The 20,822-nt window shown below is 37.3% G+C and overlaps 1 protein-coding gene across 3 annotated transcripts in view; it reads left to right on the forward strand.

Annotated features, from left to right (window-relative positions):
* The window catches only part of SLC35A3 (solute carrier family 35 member A3), a 30,172-nt gene that overhangs the window by 1,738 nt on the left and 7,612 nt on the right, over positions 1-20,822 (forward strand). Inside the window, exons 2-5 of one of the 3 annotated variants that reach the window (XM_072419987.1) lie at positions 6,197-6,470; positions 13,842-14,046; positions 17,449-17,603; positions 18,800-18,922. In XM_072419987.1, coding sequence (XP_072276088.1) covers positions 13,860-14,046; positions 17,449-17,603; positions 18,800-18,922 — 465 coding nt within the window. In that variant the 5' untranslated portion in view covers positions 6,197-6,470; positions 13,842-13,859. Of the gene's footprint in view, positions 1-6,196; positions 6,471-10,192; positions 10,651-13,841; positions 14,047-17,448; positions 17,604-18,799; positions 18,923-20,822 lie in introns of those variants that run through there. The other 2 variants (XM_072419985.1, XM_072419986.1) reach the window with 2 other exon arrangements.

A 20,822-nucleotide genomic window follows, 5' to 3' on the forward strand; every position in this document is an offset into this window, starting at 1 on the left:
TTTTTTTTCATTGATTTGTTTAGAACTTTTTTTAATGTCCCTTTGTTTTTTATTTGCAAATCTTTGCCTTGCAAATAGAAAAAAACATTTTAAAAAAAGTATTTTTCTCTAGTTTACATAGAAAGTAAAATACATTTTATATAACAATATTTCCAAAAGAATCCCACATTTTGTTCCTTGTTTGAGAAATTAAAGTAATTGTCCTGCTCCATAAGGGAGTAAAATGTATTATTAGTGTTTGTCTGAACAATCTTTCCATTCCCTAAGCATGTAAACCCAGTACAGCCCTTTTAATCTGCTTTATCACACTTTACATTACATTACATTTCATTATTGTCTCCAAGATAAGCAGCAGAAAAAGATTAAAAAGCTCTGTGACAAATTATGATTTGTCATTAAGGACTCTTCCCTAGCTGCTAATGTTTGCAGAGGGCAGTGACACAGGAGTCATATCTTAGTCATATTAGAAGTGGTGTATTGTTGTATGCTTTTTATCACTTTGATTTAAATATAACACCCAATAATCCTGTTGAAAATTCAGAGCTGTCCTTTGTCTTGCCCTCTTTCTTTAACTAAAGAAGCTGACAGCACTTGGCTCACCTAATTCATGATTCTGTTTTTTATTTTGCCTGACATAGACAATATAGGTCCTAGTATTTGCATGATGCATGTATGACTTATTTATAAAAGTAACAATTTATGTGCCCACAGTTTCTGCAAACACGGTCAGATTATATTGTTGTTTTAAGTATTATGGCACTTGTCTGTTCCTTCTTATCTGATGAATGTACCTAACGTTTAGTAAGTTATCAGTAAAACAGTTTGTCAGAATATATCAAGTATGCTTCATTCAATATAAACTGAAAACTTAGAAAAATAATTTTAGAGGTTTATTCAAGGGTGACACCTAGTAGTAAGTCCTGTAAATGCATTTGTCTCTGGTTTAACAGATCAGAGTTGTCAGACAAGCTGTTTGTAACACACTTTACATGCATGAAGGACACAGCTCCATCTACTGATGACTAATGATAATGCACAAAAGATCATTTAAAGCAGGGGTCAGCAAACTTTTTATGGCCACTAGGCCATTTCAGGGGTGGGCGGGAGCACACTAGGCCGGACTCTGAGACCTGCCCTAATGGCTCCGTAGGCATTGCGGAGTAGAGGGATTTACCTTCAGGGAGCGTTCCCTATATGCCGTGTCAGCGGAAGTATCAGGCCTGCCGCGGTAAATGGGGGAGCCACAGCAAGGGGTGGCACCGGAGCTCCGACGGCTCCGGTAGTTCCTAACGCCACCTGGCCGGCAACCTGCAGCTCCGGAGGCGTGGGTTGCCGGCTGGCATTAGGCCAGTGTGACCAGGGGGCGTTAGACCTGAGCGAACTACCAGCTAGGCCGTATCTGGCCTAAAGGCTGGAGTTTGCCGATCTCTGATTTAAAGCTTCTTAAACTCAGAATTTTCTCTTTACATAGGAGGGTAGACAACCATTTATTTATTTATACAGGGTGACCATATCCCCCCTCAAACTTCTCTTCTCAAGAGAGAATAGATTCAGTTCAGCTAATCTCTCCTCATAGCTCAGCTAGTTGCCCTTCGCTGCACTCTCTCCAATTTCACAATGTCATTTTTGTGAACTGTTGCCCAAAACTGGACTGCATATTCCAGATGTGGTTTGACCAATGCTTTGTACAGGGGCAGGATAATGTCTCCATCTCTGCTGTCTATTCCTCTTTTAATACAAGAAAGTACTTTGCTAGCTTAAGATATTGCAGCTTGGCATTGCATGCTGTTATTAAGTCTATGATCTACCAGAACCCCCAGATCCTTTTCCATTTCTGGCTTACCCAAATGTATGACCCCTAGACAGTATGAAGCATGCATGTTGTTATCTCCCAAGTGCATAATTTTACATTTATCTATATTAAATGTCATTTGCCACGTGGCTGCCCAATCAAACAGTACATCCAGGTCTGCTTGTAGAATATACACATCCTGTATGGACATAACTCCATTACATAGTTTGGTGTCATCTGCAAACACAGGAATGGTACTTTTAATCCCAAACTCTATATCATTTATAAAGATGTTAAACAGTAAAGGTCCCAACACTGAGCCCTGGGGTACACCACTAATAACCATAGACCATTCAGAGTATGAATCATTAATTACAACTCTCTGGATGGGGTCTTTAAGCCAGTTCTCTATCCATTTACAGATTGACTTTTCTAAACCTCTTGACCCTAACTTGCATATAACCCATCTGTGGGGTACAGTCTCAAATGCTTTAGCAAAGTCCAAGTACACTATAGAAACTGCTATTCCACTGTCTACCTGTTTACATACTTCTTCATAAAAAGAGAGTAAATTTGTTTGACAACTTCAGTCTTTGCTAAAGCCATGCTGACCATCACTCATAATATTATTTTTTAGCAGAAACTCCTCTATGTGGTTCTTTGTGTGTTTTTCTGATAATAGTAGGTACCTTGGTTTATATTCAAATTTATACAGTGCTTTTAGGGGAAAAGTAAGAAAAAAAAAAGCTAATGAATAATAGTTAACAAATAATAAACATATATAATATTATAAACCAGGGTTCCCCAACCCCCAGGTCCACAGCCCACTAGCGCGGGTTATGATGTCACTCTGGGGGGGGGCAGAGTGACGCAGCTCCCTGCGCATGCACAGTCCAGAATCTATGCTTTTAGTGGTCCGCAAGCCCCAAAAGGTTGGTGACCACTGTTATAAACTAACTCCCTTTTTATAGACTTGGTTTAGTAAGGTTAGACTTTTTTGTTCAGACTTGTAGTTTGGGAATTTAGGATCTAGGAATCTTCTTTCAGGAGTAAAGTCTCTTTTCTAAGTAGGATGTGTAAGTATAAATAGATTTGTTTGAAGAGCAGCAGAACAAGAAGAACAACTTGTATACCGTACTGCCTTTTGTAATGTTAATTATAACACTGGGGAATGCATTTTTGTTGAGTTAGATCTTACACTTTTTTCTTACTAATTTTTAGGTTGTCAATCCAGAAATGACCCCAGTTTTTTTGCCATCACATCCAGTTTTTGTGATAGAGGGTACCCTCCATTTTTATCAAAAAACATACAAATTTTACATACAATGAAAAAATTATGAAATAAAAACTTGAATGTACTCTTTATTTAAATTTATTTTGTTCATACAAAGGATTTATTGTTACTCATTTTTTTTACAGTAAAACATTTGAAAATTAATCGGGTAAGCAGTTAAGGTAAAAATTTACGCTTATAGCTTTTCCTGCAGTGTTCAGTGTTCAATCTCGCCGGATGCTCCAACAATAGTCAGCCATCATATGTACAACCCATCTATCCAGATACCGTCCTTCCATGACCTTCGAAAATTGGTGGAATTGTTCACCTTGCTTATTACTTATTGCACCAAGGTTTTCCGGGAAGTTAGAAAGATGGGTATGCAGATAATGCACCTTGATACTCATATTGCAGCCAAGCATTTTGTAGCTCTCCAAGAGTTTCTAGACAATTTCTGTGTAATTATTTGCTCGTGTGTTTCCAAGAAAGATCTTGACAATAATAACCAAGCATTTTTTTTCGACTTCTGATGAAATGTTCATCTTTGATGAGCTGCCGAATCTGTGATTTATCAAACACACCAGCCCTTATTTTTTTCAAATGACAGGCTAGGAAATGCCAAAATAAGGTACTTGAAACATCTCCTTCAGATGGCAAAGCTTTTACGAACTGCTTCATCAGACCCCGTTTCATGTGCAGAGGCACAGAGACAATATAATATTCTTTCTATCAACAAGTGGCTCATGTAGAATGTTTGGATCACCTGGTTTTAGGGCAGATCTTGGTGGCCAATTCCTTTCCAGATAACAGGGATAATTGGTGTATCCACGTTGCTGACTTTAAGGTCAACACAGATGACCCAATTGTGTTGGTGATACTGCAACAACTCAATGACTCTCTTTATGTCTGCATATTCCTCACAAAGAGCAACTGAATGGCCAATTCGGACTGACCCAAATATATTGCTATTGTGAAGGAGGATACACTTTAGGCTCTGCTTTGAGCTATCGATGAATAGGCGCTATTCAGTTGAGTTATAAATTGGAATTCTCAATTCCTCCATTAAACCAGGTATGGTATGGCAATACACAAAGCCGCTGTCAGTTCTAAAGTAGTGCAGAAATGCAATTTCTCTGGTTCCAAAGTACGATACCTTTGTTCCTTTTTCTAGTACATTTTTCTCACGCAGTCTTTATGCTAGGAGTTCTGAAGCCTTCTTCGATACTCCCAAATCACGTGCCAAATCACTCAACTCTTGCTGATCAAATCCCCTACAAACAAAGTCATCTTCAATTTCAAACTCTTCATCATTGTTGTCACCTAGTTCATCACCATAATCATGTTCTTCAAGAGAGGGTAGTGTAATGAATAGGATTTCATCTGAATGAGTCACTGGGCTTATAGCTGATAGTAGACTAGCATACTCTGTTACATTTATTTTTCTTGTTATATCCTGAAGTTTTCACTATACAAAAGTAACAGTCACTGAAATGATCTCCTGTCTCTCGCCAAACCATAGGTATACCAAATGGCATTTTATCACGTGTTCCCTTTGTCTAGATCCGTAAACCCTCAACACACTGTTTGCACACCTTATGAGTGTCCCGAGACTTATCTTGATCACCAAGTTTAACTTTGAAATATGCCAAATAGGCTTGCTCTACAAATGTGCTGATGTTCGCCCTTTGACTGGGAATGGTAAAACTGCCACAGATATAACAAAATGAATCAGGGTTGTTTAGGCACTTACTACAAGAAACAGCAAAGCCAGAGATGATCTGAAAGAAAGGAAATACGTGTGTAAGTAGGAAAATAAATTTTGCTTATTCACTACGTAGAGCAGGGCACAACCTCTGACCACATTGTCTTCCGTGTCTATAGTCTATACAAATCTACATTACAGTAATCGCATTTAATATAAGAAAACTAACTGCACTTTCAGAATCAGCATACCTATTATAGTGTAAATAGGCTTAAAAATTGAAGTAAAAAAAAATGTTCAAAATTGTTCCCCAGTGTAATAGAAATGCTATCTATGTTTATGACATTTTACAGTTGTGTATTAGGACAAATATTTGTGTTTCAAAAGCAGAAGAACAAATAGTACATCATTTGTAAAAGTAGCACACTTTTTATGAGAGTGGTATTACACTGTGATTCTAAATGAAACCTACGATTGTTAGAATCCTTCATCAATATTATTAAGGCAATTAGTTTATCTTTTTATGCCAGCTTTTACAATTGTCTTTCCTCTCAAGATTTTCTTTCCCATAGCCTGTCATGTGATGCATTACAATGGAAATACAGTTGGGTCCATAAATATTTGAACAGGGAAAACTTTTTTCTAAATTGTCCAATTACTTTTGAGCCCCTGAAATGAAGTTATTGTGTTAAAAAAAGGCTTTAGTTCCCCACATTTTTATGAAATCTTTTTGTTCAACCCACTGAATTAAAGCTGAAAGTCTGCAGTTCAATTGCATCTCTCATTGGTTCATTAAAAATTAATTGTGGTAATGTACAAAACCAAAATTAGAAAAAAAAAATTCTGTCCAAATATTTATGGACCTAACTGTATATGCTATGTAATTATTCAGCATGAGATCTGCATTGCCCTGAAATCAGATCTGTAGTAGTATTGCATGGGAGCAGCAGATTTAATCAAAAAAGCTAAATGGTTATGACTTTTCTCTGCATCCTGTATTTTCAGGAAAATATATTGTTTTTGTTCTCTCTGACTCTCTCTGACATGGTGTAGTGCCATTCTCTGACCCTCTGCTACTTCTATATTCTGTAATGATGTGGGTGATCAGAGTGTGGAACCACAATTAGGAGTGGGGGCATCTGGTACACTCTGAAGCGTTAAATGCTGAAAAGACTGATAGAGGCTGGCGAGAACCCAAGGTAGATGACAGGGGATGTCGGAAATGTGATTATAGGAGCTCTTCTATTGCAAGAGATTGAAGTTAGGAAATGTTCCATCCATGTTCACTCAATTATTGCTAATGTATGAAAACTGTGCTGAAAAGTAAAAATAGGTGGCAAGCAACCCTTTCTAGAATTAGGTAAATAATGTAATTTTTTTTTTTTTTTTTTGCTGGCTATTGTACAAACGAGTAGTTTTTTTTTGATAGGCATGATGTGAAATCCTGTGATATGGTAGCAAAGGACATAAAGTGAATCATGGAGCCAAAAGGACAGACAGACAACTAAGCCTGTAGTCATGAAGCTATGTGATGTCAGCTGGATGACTTCTCTTTGGGACTTTATTGATCGTACAGAAAACTTCTTCTGATATCATTGTCTGTCTCCGAATAAAGGATCTCTAACCTCTCATCATTACCAAGAACTCTCCAATGACGCATTTAGACAGTGAAACTAAACCCACCAATTCAATGGTTTCCCAAAGTAAGCCTAGATGTGGAATGTTTACTAGGTGTTATTATTAACCAAACATACCAGTGTTTCCTGTAATGTTTTAATTTACAATTTACCAGTTTGCACAATCACAGTGTATGTTTCATGAAAGGCAATCTGGCAATAACTTACTTAGTTGCAAGTGTGCTTATGTCTGCCATGAAACAATTTTTCCACCCCTCATGGGTTGTGCCATAGCTGGTCACATATGTGGCACCATGGCAGCTGCAGATCTAAATAAAAATGGCACTGTCCTTGACACTTTGAATGCTTTATTTACAATTTAGGACAAGTCATAGATGAGAAGGTATTGGGAAAGTTGAAAACTCCTAAGTTCCAAATGTTTAAGTAATAAAAGGTGATCAGCTGTTCAAATTAAGATGATAAAATTAAGCTTCAAGGTTTTGAGATTTGACAAAAAGAGACAATTTTAGAAGTTATCTGGTATTTGCTAATCCACATTTCCCTACTTTCCCTACAAGTCGTATGGCCACAGGCACTGCAGGAGGAGAAAAATGCAAAACCGCTTTTTTGTGCGGACACCTTTTCTGTTTGCAGCTGCACAGAATCAATAAAAACGCATAGCATAAGAAACACATACTAGAAACAACAATAAAACCCTTCTGTTCTTCACCAATTCATGAAATAAAAGTACTACACTATTTTCTCTATCACCTGGTTCGACTCCTCTTTGTAAATAGAAACCCAAGTTAGGATATTCCTGATTACTAATATTACTTTGGACATTACGGATACCAGCTTCTCAGATAAGTAAGTGGCAAACAGTTGTGATTGGTTATGTAAAGCCAACCTTGCTGATCAATTTGTCGATCATTCTATATAGTTATCTAGCCCTGGAAATACTGCAGACCTTACATAGTGTATGTATGGCACAGACTCCCATAACATACGGGCACCCTTTGACTGTTCTTGCTTAAAGTAACAAACTTGCTAGAAGCTTTGCAATTGTTTTGTAAAAGCTTGCTGTAAATCCTGTTCCTATACAAACGTAATCCTTTGTATGTGGAGCCTTAGGAATGGGCAATTCATTCACTAGGAAAAAGAACATTTGCAAATGCAAAGTGAATTACAACACATAGGAAGGCTCCACCTTTTAATGTGTAGGTAAGGTGATTAGATAAGAAAATGAGAGAATAATATCTCCTTTTTTGTGGATATGTTTCTTGAAAGTCACATGATGATCAATGCTGGCACAGTTCAGCTCTGCCTGTACAGGGAATGTGACCAGCTCTCTCCACACCCAAGGCAGCCAGGTGGCATTAATGTTCGTTGTTAAAACAATAGATCATCTGGCATGTATAATGAGTCTAATGAGTTGTTGAGAGTGTCTAATATCGGCATCAGTACCCTACTTACCTTAGTGCAATAATTTGGTTTGGCTTTGGCCAGTTTTTGGATATTCCTGCCTTCTGACTGTTCTTTTCTGATTCTGTGGCTATGTCTGTTGTCTGTCTAGATGAAAAACTATAGGGGTGACTAAATATTAATTTATTTATTTATTACAAACACACATACAATCAAGGCCAAAAATATTGGTGAAACATTGGCACCACTTCTCACAGAATTTTGTGGCAATTACAAATGCTTTGGTATTGTCATGTTTATTTCTTTTGTTTGCAATGAAAGAACACAAAAAAGCAGGGAAACATTCCACACAAAACGTCATAAATAGCCTGGACACCCTAAACTTAATACGTGGTAGCATACCCTTTGGAAGAAATGACTGATGCTAATCGCTTTCTGTAACAATCATTGAGTCTTTTACATCTACTGGAATTTTGGACCACTCTTCCTTTACCAGATGCTCCAGGTCGCTCAGATTTAAAGGGTTCCTTTTCCAAAATGCTGTTTTTAGATCTCTCCACAGGTGCTTTATGAAATTTAGATCTGGACTCATTGCTGGCCACTTCAGAACTCTCCAGCGCTTTGCCAAAACCATTTCTGGGTGCTTTTTGAGGTATGCTTTGGGTCATTGTCCTGCTGTGAGACCCATGACCTCTAGCTGAAACCCAGCTTTTTGACACTGGGCCCTACATTATGCCCCAGAATTCTTTGGTAATCTTCAGATTTTGTATTATTATGCAAACAGTCAGGACTACCAGTGTCTGAAGCAGCAAAGTGAACCTTTTCTTTGAAGCCTTCTTTTTGTTTTCTGCAAACCGTTGAACGATGTGCGTTACCCAAAAGCAGTTTTTTGTCTCATCGGTCCAGTGGTCATTCTTCCAGAAGGATTGTGGCTTTAGGTGAGTTTTAGCAAACTCCAATCTGGCTTTGTTTATGATTCTGTGTCGGCAATGTGTCTTGGGTCTCCTGCCATAGCCTCCCTTTTCATTCAGATGGCAACAGATTGTGGCAGCTGACACTGTTATACCCTGTGCCTGCAGGTCCGCTTCAATTTGTGTGGAAGTTGATCAAGGTTCTTTATCCAACATTCCAACAATTCTTTGTTCTAACATATCATCAATCCTTCTCTTTCGTTCATGTCCAGAGACATTGACTACAGTACCGTAGGCTGTAAATTTCTTTACACATTTTGCGTACGGTTGACACAGGAACATTAAGATTTCTGGAGATGGACTTGTAGCCTTGGGATTGTCCATGCTGCTCATGTTGCCTGCACTCCACTTCTGATCCCCTGGCATAGTGCATTGGTGACCCTGCTCTGGGATACGAGAAATGATCATGATGGTGGGCTCTGGGTAGTTCTCTTCCACCCTATGTAACTACTGAGACCACCTATGACAATTATGGTGAATAGTAAGACACAGGAGGGGGTAACCAGAGCCAGTTCCCAAGAAGCCTGTTGCGGTTTACATCTGTAATTTCTATGGTAAAACAGCACTAAAAGAGGGATCAGGGATGAATTTTGTTTAGAACAAATATATTCTAAAAGCCACAGTCTTACATTAAACACCAGGCACAATGTAGCAAAACTGAGAGCCAGAACCTGGAAGCTGTCATGCAGATAACACCAGACCTTTTCAACCTCCTGTAACTTCTAACCATTACAAGTGATTGCCAGGGTTAGGTGTTTTTGCATACAATGTCTAATTGCTTGAGGAAAGTGGAATTTTAAGGCTTGACATTGTAAATGATATTGTGCGTACTAAAATAATTTGAATGTATTCTGTGCCAAAAATATAGATGTAAACAGTTAAGTAATTATTGTAAATATAGTAAATAATTGCAAGTTCTGCAATTTAATAAAAATATATAGTGTTCTGAGGTTTTATGTAATTTTTGTGCCTAAAATCTACTTTGTAACATTGCTTTTTGGGGGAAAAAATGCCAAATAACACTAAACAGGTTTAATGTGTTTAAAAACGCACTAAATCTCTTACACACAGAGTAACCACAATCCTAAATGGTCTAGATCTGTGCAATGTATGCTGGCCAGTCTTCCCAACACTGATTTCAGGTTTTAGCCTGTTGACTATTGGTAAAACAAGCACAAACTTCCACTTGGCATTAAATATCTGTCAATGAGACAAAATTAACACTATATAATTGTTATTTTAGACCTAAATAGTTGGGAGAAGTCCTGACAACACCCTTTAGGTAAAACCAGTTTTCTGCTCTTCTTGAATTACTGCATTGCATGCATTTTCTAGCTACCTGTGTCCTCTTCATGCATAGTTCCTGAACTTTTATTACAGTCGCTGTTTAGTCTCTCGCAGACTGAAGTAGGAGAGATTTATGTCCGTGTGCTGTTGATATGCGTGGACTCTGTATACAAAGAGCTGCTGTTTGCTCAGGCCAGCATGGAGCTCAGTGTAGATGTTCTCTGTATCCTGGAACAGAGTGTGCTGCTGTGAACAGACCCTTGGATTAATACTCCATCCTCCAGAGAGCAAAACGCACCATTCGGGCTTCTATGTTAGCTTGTGAGGTCATCATCTCCTGCTCACATACATGGTTTGGTGACTTGGCAGTAAACTTCCAGAGTGGCTCCTCCTGTCGCACACTTTCTTGAGTCTGTACTATACCAGCAGAAAACTTCTGTCATCTGTAGCCTGGACAATGCCACAAAACAGCAAGACAGACCACAGGACTGAAGAAGAATCTGATTTTTAACCATCATCAAATATTAGAAAACATGTCAAACACTGAGAAAGAGGAAGAGGAGGCAGCGCCTGAGACAATGCCGCCTGTATGTATACACCTTCCTTATTTGATTAAATAAACGATATAGAAAAATGCTTTATATTTATGGGCAAATTATTTTGTTTTGGTTAGCCTTTTTGAAGAAGTGCATTGGATAGATTATTTTTAGACAAAAATTGAGAAATAAAGGGACTGCATCAATAATTAACAGATTGCAATGTCCCCTTTTGTATTTCTGTGAAAGAACTTTTCTTACATTTGCTTTTTTTTACAATGCATGCAAAAGTACCAAGTACTTTGAGTTAGAATACAAAACATGCAAACACCCATTTTATGCCACATATATCATGGAGAAGTAGCAATGGGGTTTAAGATGGAAAAAGAAGATAGAAGCTATATGGGAAGATGTGTGTTTTTTTATTTATTTATTTATTTTTTCCATATATTCTGTGCAACACATCAACATTTTACAAATATTTGCTTTGTAGCATTTTTTGTTTCAGTTGCTTTTTTGAAACTACTTGGAAATCGCTAGTAAAGCAATTGTTGCTGCCAGTGGGTTTCTCATTTTTAATGGATTGTTTTTATTGAAGACTTTAAGCATAGATTTTGGATTTTTGTCCTACATGATGTATGCTGTCATTTGTAGGACTTTTGCCCTTGGCCATTTTTTTTCATATGCACTGTGTACTGTGTACATTGGCTAATATTAATCTAGCGTTACATAATAAAATATCAAATGGCACTGCTGATTAGAAATCACTTTGTAATGAAAGCCCTTTTGTGGCTATGTTTGTAAATTTGATCCATTTACTTCAACCTTAAACTCTTTTTCATATATTGTATCCATTATTTTGTTACTACGTACTATATCTTCTGATTATTAGTAGTCAAAGTAACAATGACTTGAAACCCAACTTGTGTACAATACGTATGAAGCCCAGAAAATTTCCCCTAGTAAAGATTTTAACATGATTCACTTTAGAAATAAACCCTTTTCTGAACGCACAAAAAGAAGCATTTTTTTTCCCAGTAAAGAGAATATATTCAAAAGTTGAAATTGTAAAGCTAATGACAAAACTGTTGGCATTTTTTTTCAGTATTTTTGTATAAAACAATAAAAACATTTTTCATTTGTGGTTGTACTTTTTTATTTGTATGAAATCTTTAGCCTTGCATGATTCATGACTTTTATTATCTTAACTAGGGAGTGTTGGGTTAAACATTACAGACTACCCGGAGTAACTGGTTCCTGGTTGAATTATGTGACTTACAATTGTACTTCCTCTTCATTTAGACTTTATTTTGTAAAAAAAAAAAAAAAAATCATTTGTTACCTTTTCTAACTTTTTGTCCTTAAAATTGAAGGCACATTTTTTTCAGGACAAATTTATGTTTTCATCTGATAACGCACACACACCTTCATTTAAGTTTAAGTTAAGATGTGAAAGTGGTAAAATCCCTTTTAGTCCTAATTGTCTCTGCTAGGGAAATCCACACTGCATTTGTCCTAGTGACCATCCAATCCGATTGATATTTCCCATCCGTGAATAATCAGTTACACAACGCAAAACACTGTGTACACTTACAATATTATACAATATTCTGTCCCTCAAATCGTCATTCTCAGAGTATTCAAGATTCTGTTTTGGATTCGAGTTTTTATTGGTACACACATGTTCAGAAACGTTTGTGTTCTTTCAATCAATATTTACCAACAATTCTGCACTATCCACATCTACACCCCAAAGCTCTGTTGCTTGTGATCAGTCGGTATTCAATTTCTCTTCAGATCTGATCCTTTTATCAGCTTGGAAAGGGGATCTGCAGTAAAAATCATCTTATGTATACTAAGCCTTACTTCCTGCAGCGTCTGACACAAGATGTGAAAGGAAATCTTCCCGAATAGAAAAACTAAAAAGCATTTGCGAGAGTCGCTATTTCCTACTCTATTCAAATCCAAAAGTCTAAAGGTTTTAGCATAACTTTTATTTGCTTTTCACCTAAAGTATACTAAATGACTCCTTTAGTATGCCAACCTCTTCCTTCAGCAGTCGCCACTGCTCATATCACAGTGATGAAAGCTACTTAACTGATCGGGAAAAATATTTTATGCATTTAAAGTAGTACTCCAGACAAACTCCTATTATCACAGTTGGAATTAATATAGGTTTACTGTTGTACATGCCAATGTATTTGTAATTTTGTTTAACCCAGCAAATCTTAACCAGGGTTCCTCCAAAGTTTGCTTAGGGGTTCCTCGAACTGTGACTGATTGACCTATAATTTTGTGATGTGTACATGATAGAGGCAGCTGTATGACTCTAATGATGTGTTTAGTCATCTGTAACAGAGATGTTATGGTCGACATTCCTTCTCCTGTGGTTCCTCATGTGTAAAAAGGTTGAGAAAGACAGGTTTAACCAGTCTTGTTATTTAAACACATCAGCCCCAACTGTATAGCCAGGAAGGGTACACAGTTACTTCCCTGCTGAGCTTTACAGCTTCCTGTACTACCCCTCAGTGAACCAGCTTTGTGGATTTGCCCAAGGACCTCGGAACCAGTTAGACTGAAGCACAATATTAAGAGATTACGTTTAAATATTGGCCAAGCAGAGTGTAAACATTTGTTTGGCAGGTAAAACCATTGATACATATTTATTTTTACCAAATATATAGCTGGCTGGTGACATTGGTGCTTTGAACTTACTTATCAAATGGATTTTTATGAGTTTGCGATTTAATTCTGGAAAAGCATAGTTCTGCTTTAAGCTTCTGTGCAACAAATCCTTTTGAGCATTTTGTGTATTCACTAAAATGAGCCACAAACATTTTTTGCTTTTCATGTAGCAAAAAAGAAAAACTGAATTTTATATCTAATTTACATCTACAATGCCGTAAAGAAAAAGTCAGTTTGTGTGCAAGTCTTTCTAATCTGTCAATATCTGGTTCTTCCTGTGTTCTATTTTTCTGGATACTTCTACCAGTGTTGTTGATCTTACCTATTACCTTGTGTTCAGAGTTTTATAGCGCTCTAACATTCTTTGATTATTTTTCTTGCTTTCTTTCTTGTGCCAAAACCTCTCTGCTCTAATATTGGAGGAAATGCTTGCAGTTATATTTATTAACTTTGCTATGATAAAGCCTTGCAAAGACTATAGTGATATCTAAAGGCAATTGTATTCATTTCTGCACTGAAATAAACTTTTCTTGTGTTGTGTTCTTCCTTTCTTGTAGAGCAGTCCAGAAACCACGATGGCATCCCATCTGAAATACATCTCTTTAAGCATCCTGGTGTTTCAGACTACCAGTCTTGTCCTCACTATGCGTTACTCCCGCACGTTGAAGGAGGAGGGTCCACGGTACTTATCTTCTACTGCTGTAGTGGCTGCAGAAGTGCTGAAGATTATAGCATGCATCTTTTTGGTCTATAAGGACAACAGTAAGCAAGAGACTTATTCATCTTTCCTAAACAGCTAAAATGTGTACAGCCAAAATATAATATTATTATTTTTAAACCGGATTTATAAAGCGCTGACTTATTACGCGTGACACAGAAATAGGTGTCCCCACTGACATATTTACCTCCAGCTCTTGTTTTGGCTACAGCTAAATATTTGTATTTCCCATTACTCCTATTGTAGGCATTATAATCAGAAGATCTTTAGACAGATTGAATCTCCCTAGTGATGACACAAATATGACACATGGGGTAATCCCTGAAATGTCATCCAAAACTGAAAAAAATGTTTTGGCTATACATACTTTTTAATAGAGCTATAGTTTCAAATTTCTTGTGTGTTATGGCAATGGGGTTTTCAGGACATTTCAAGACATTACCCACTAAATATTTTGTTTATGATGAACTACCAAAAAAGTGGACAATCAATAAGATTCCTTTCACAATAATCGGGGGCACTTGCATTGGGGTTTGTATATAAACAATGTGCTATATAAATGTATCCGTCATTTCTTTAGTCCAGGTTTTAGATTGATAAGGGATTCGGATTGGTTGGTATGAGCAGCAAGATATTTTCTTGTAGCATGTCTTTCATACGTCAGCCCTATTATCATTTATTTAAAACAAAATGCACAATTTTTGGTATGGATAAACAGTTGTGTCCATTTCAGGCAAAAATGTAACATGTGTACAGTGGTCCCCCAATGTTGTTCATCAGTCCACCTGGACAGATTGATGATTAATCAAACGTTCCAATATACTTTCCCATGGAAGAGAACACAGAGAAGTGCCCCTTACTCATAACCCCCCCCCACACACACACACACACACACACACACACACACACCTACCTCCATAGAACAGAACAGTACACTTGTCTGTATCATGAAAAGATAGACCAAAACTAGTGTAAGGCATAGATAGTGAGATCCTTGCTTCTATGAAAGACTTATCGTGTGTTTTAGTTCATGTAATTTCCATGCAATACTTCTACGCACAGATATCCATTTCCTTTTAATTCTCTCAAAGCCTAGATCCCATTTGTTAAACAAATATATACACAACAAATTTGCCACGTAAATGAAAGCCTGTGGACCTTCTTTGCATACATGATTCACTGTAAAATTATATATTTGTTTTTCCTAATGTAAACACCTTTGTAGATGATTAGCATGGCCCTAAACAAATTGTCTCTAACAAAAAGAAACCCAACGTCAATATGTCATTAGTGAGGAGCTGCAAATAACACATAAATGTGCGGACTACATGCCTGGTCTAAGTATATATATGCCAGTGATATTCCTGGAGGTCAATGCCACATCCGAAATAATACTTAGTAAATCCTGCAGTACAGTAATGGGATAATATTGGCATATCACTTCTGGTCTAAACCTATAATTTGTCATTCATTTACCATACAGGCTAGAAAATCAGATGTTTTCTGCAAGGGTGTCCTACCATGGTACCATGACTTTTGTAACTGTAAAGACGCTATTAATGTTTACATCTGTAATAGGAACTGGATTGCAGACACTAGAATTAGTGATGTGACGCATTAGAGATGTGTTGTGCCAAAAAGAAAGGAACCAGGATATCGGATCTATCTGCTCTATCTCTTCCCTGCTGCACAGCCACTGTGTTTTCCCTTTTGAAGAGAAGGCAGAGGTGTGCTGCTAACCCATCCTCTCCCTGCGCTCCATAGAACAAAGCGGTACTTGTGTTCTTTCAATCAATATTTACCAAAAATTCTGCGCTATCCACACTACACCCCAAAACTCTGTTGCTTTTGATCAGTCAGCATCCGAATTCCCTTCAGATCTGATCATTTTATCAGCTTGGAAAGGGGATCTGTAGTAAAAATCATCTTGTGTATATTAGACCTTAGGTACACACGTGCAATATTTATCGTTAGAAAACGAACGATTAACAACCGATCAACGATTATGCATGTTTTTGAACAATCGTATTGTGCACAATTCTGTACATGTTGAAACAATACGATAGTTCAAATATAATCCACCAATAATGTACACACACTAGATACAATCATTTGAAGGATGCACAAAGTGGCATGTACAGGAGAAAGTGTATCACAGATCAATCCACCATCACTGAATGACGGTACATACAATAGATAGTGAAGATCATCACCCAATCAGAATCGCCGGTCGTTCCTTTCCAGCGACATTCCACATTCATTGGCGTCATTGTGCACTTTTTTGTTAACGATTATCAGTTGAGCGGTCGTTATTCGTTCATTTCTAAAGATAAATAATGCACCTGTGTATGTAGCCTTAAGCTACATACACACTTCCAATTATTATCGTTGGAAAACGAACGACGAACGTTCATGCACGATATATATGAACGATCGTATAGCACCGATCCTGCACATAGAGTTAACGACACGATCGTTGGTAGATATTGTCCACACAATAGATACGATCGTTTGAGCGATAGAGGAACTATGTGCACGACAGGAAAGTGAACGGACGTTCGTTCATCACGCATGCTCTGACCATGGACGATCAACGAACGACCGTACACACGAACGATGTTCAACGATCGTCGCCCAATCCGATCCGTCGGTCCGGTCGTTCGTTTCCAGCGACTTTCCTCGTTCGTCGGCGTCGTTGGTTACTTTTTTACGAACGATTTTTTGCCCAATCGATCGTTCGTCGTTCGATTGGAAAGATAAAAATTGGAAGTGTGTACGCACCTTAACTTGCTGCAGCATGTGACACAAGGAGCTTGATTTATGAAAGCTCTCCAAGGCTGGAGGGGATACACTTTCATCAGTAAACCTGGGTAATCCAGGAAACCTGGAATGGAATTTCTAAAAGTCATTTGCTATTTGTTAGCAAATGTTTTCAGTCCTGGACCAGATCTGTTCCAGGTTTGCTGGATCACCCAGCTTTACTGATGAAAGTTTATCCTCCCGAGCCTTGAAGAGCTTTAATAAATCAGGCCCATGCAGTAAATAGGAGCAGTTTTGGGCCACAGCACTTCTTTGGGCTTCAAGATTTAGACCTGGTGAAGCTTGAGTAGGGTCTACCTGCTGTAACAAAAGATTCTAAATAAAACCATAAAATAAAAAAATTAAGTCATGAAAGCAATATGTATACACACACACATACACATATATATATATATATATATATATTACACACACATTCTACCCCTGGAACAATTCATAAAAGGTTGTTTCCAATTCTGGTAGAATTGGTATGGGCAGTTCAGTGTACAAGAAAATACACAGACACTGGAATCCCACTAAGATATACTTGACACCCTCCAGGAGAAGGATGACCGTGCCTAAAGTGTAGTAAAAACAAAATGATGTATCATATGTTGTCTTTTTTTTTTTTTTTCTTCTTTCCTCAGGTTGTAGTGTACGTGCACTGAACCGTGTCCTTCATGATGAAATAATCAATAAACCCATGGAGACCCTAAAGCTTGCCATACCTTCTGGGATCTATACCCTGCAAAATAACCTTCTTTATGTTGCACTGTCCAATCTTGATGCAGCAACTTATCAGGTAGTCTCACTGTACAGTAATGTGTGTTTATGTACAGTATGTTAGAGACATTGGTAGGCAGGCTGCCTTTTTAGATGAAGAGCAGTGAAATGTATGTGTCAAGCTTAATTTGAACAAATTAAGGTGTGTGCTTAAAGTAAGAGGTTAAATCAGTTATTTTGTTGTGAAGTTTTACTTGTCAGACATTCAGTTGATCTTTCATTATAAGTCAAAAAGTGTGTCATGTTTTTCATCCTCTTTACTAATTGGCTGACAGGGTTTGTATTTCATGAATAAGAAATATCCTATTCTCCATAGTGCTGTGTTCATCTCATTCCTCACATGTCCCAGAAAGCAGTAGTTTCCACTATATCCCACCCTGAGAGGAAGAATGACATGGCACCAGATTGTGCATGCAAGGAAGCTTTGATGCTGGGTCATTCATCTGCAGGACTGAAAGATCACATCATGGGGCCAAATGCAAAACCAGGAAGAGACTACTGGCTCCCGACAATGTAGTAAAAAAAAGAAATGAGGAACAAGATGTGCACTACAGAGAAGCCAATGAGCATAGGAAAGCTGATCCATCTTTACTAGCAAATATGTTTTATACAGCGTATCACCTGAGTGTAACAAATCTGTAGGAAATTCCTATGTTCAGGAGATGAAGAAGGTACCTGCCATTGGAGTAAACATGGAAGCAGCTGTTACTGCCTCAAGTTGTGAAAAATCTGTTTATCTGGCTGCCATGTTGACCCGCAATACTATGTGATTAGGAATTCAAAGAAGCATTTGTGTAGAAATTTCCCACCCTACTACAACTTCCTTAATTTGCATATTTGCTCCAAATAACAGAGAAGTTTTAAAGGCAAAGGAACTGCTCAACAGCCAGACAACAAACATTATTGAAAAGAGATGGTAAAAAAATGGCAGCCCTTTTAAACCTAAGATGACAGGAAGTGATTATAAAACAACACAATTTTTTGTTTTATAAATACTTATGGGAATATGTAGGAGAAAAGCAAAGGGTTAAGGAGAAAGTCTAACTAAAGAGATTGTGGCTGGACATCTACACTCCCATGACTTCTTTTACCCCATTTTTGTGGTGAAGCGTTAAAAAAGGCATATTATAACAGTCATGAAAATAAGACTGGATAAAATGTGCATAACTGTTATTTGCCATTTGTTTCTGATAATTTTTATTCTTTGTTCTCTAGGTGACCTATCAGCTTAAAATCCTTACCACTGCTCTGTTCTCTGTGTCAATGCTTCAGAAAAGGCTGACAAAATATCAGTGGCTTTCTTTGCTAATCCTAATGGCAGGAGTAACTCTAGTCCAGGTAAATACATAATATGACTTTTAAACCAAGGTCTATTTTTATCTTTAGCCTGCGTTTTAATACAGACTTGTCATAAGTTAATAAGATCAGTAGCATATCTACTACATTTGTAGAGCAGCACATGGTTTGGGGAGTGCAGCCCAGTGTCATTTAAAGGGAATCTAGTGTTTTGTTTTTTTATGAGCTCAAGGTGAAAATAAAGCACATTAAAGAATCGGTAATATTAATGACTCCTTTGATACATTTTTGTCTCAGTTCAATGTTTCGGTTCGAAACAGCAAGTGAACTTTTGGTTACAAAAGTGAACTCAGTCCTCTGTGAATTCTTTGTCACATATTAAAAGTTTATATGTGAAAGTAAGTTGTGTGTGTGTGTGTGTGTGTGTTTGTGGAGGGGAAGTCATTTGATAAAGTCTAAAAGGTCACTTGCAAAAAAAAAATAAAGTGGACCCCTTTTCTCTAAAAATATTGCTAGAAATGTCTAAATATATTTTCATTTTTGTACCCTGTCATTGGTCCTAGTACCACTTATGTTGTACAGGTTGACTATCAAAATTCCAGCAACCTCCGGATCCGAGAAGTGCTGGATTTTAGAAAATCCTGTATTTTTTTTTTTTATATACTTACCTTCACACACAGACCAGTCTTCCTCTTGCAGCACCGGCGGACATCTGGCACAGTTCCAGGGAGCAGGCAGCAGGGACGTCTTGGCGTGTACTTAACCACCTGGGCGTTTCACTGATGTCTAGATTTCTGTACCAAAAGCGGTATACTGTTTTCATGACATTTTTTTTTTTTAATTGTAGACCTGTAACTTACAGAAATATGTCCCAACAAGGGTCTAGTAGATATCCTGAATATAAAAAAAGTTTAAAACACACAATCATGTGTGTCATGTGTCATCACAATCATGTGTCATCACAATCAAAAAAAAAAAAAAATTACTTTTAATAAAATTAAATAAAAAACACAAAAATCAGCTTAAACAAGAATACATAAAGAAATCAAAAATACTGAAAATGCAATAATTCAGTATACTGTATAGTAATATATTTTTCTAAAACACCTCCCTAGTGTTGTAAATTTTAAAACAGTCCAACGTCACATACCTATAGACAAAACCACATAAAAATATTTTGTATTATTTTGTATTGGATTGGATACAGGACTTTGTATTGAATCCAATACAAAACATTTGGATTTCCCGCTACGACCCCCGTCAACGGACGCATGCACTGACATCAGGAATGGCTGAGGGACGCAAACGCCGAGTGTTCTAATTCTTTCCGCACTTCCATGCAAAAAGTGTTAAATTTTTTGCATGGAAATTTATTTTAGATTGTAGGCTATAATTCACCAAATTACTCAATATTACTTATAATTCACTGAATTACCGCATAACTCACCAAAATATGTCCAAAATTTTATAGATTTAATAATAAAAAAATCTTAAAAAAAAAAAAGCTTTAAAAAAAGTGTATAATGTAATGTAACTGTATAGTAGCCTATATAATATATATATATATAATACAATTATTTATATATTATATAAAGATTTATTTGTATTGGGCTCAATACAGCTTTTTTGTATTGAGTTCAATGCAAAGTTATTTGAATTTCCCGCCCTGCCTCCCACACCGACGCATGCAGGGACATCACTGGGAAACCCCGGAGATCGTCACTGCACACGCCGGATGAAGACAGAAGAGAGAAGACGTCTCCGGAGGAGCTGCGGGGACAGGGTAAGTCTTCTTTTTCAGTTGTAATCCGATTGTCATACAATGTTGTATGACAATCGGATTGCAATATAACGCTTGTTAATACTTTTAGCTACCCCGACCTTGGTTCGGAGTAACAGATATTAGCAAGTTTACTTACCCCGAACCAAGGTCGGGCTAACC

Source organism: Pyxicephalus adspersus, chromosome 8 (assembly GCF_032062135.1).
Source record: "Pyxicephalus adspersus chromosome 8, UCB_Pads_2.0, whole genome shotgun sequence".
In the NCBI taxonomy this organism is placed as follows: domain Eukaryota; kingdom Metazoa; phylum Chordata; class Amphibia; order Anura; family Pyxicephalidae; genus Pyxicephalus; species Pyxicephalus adspersus.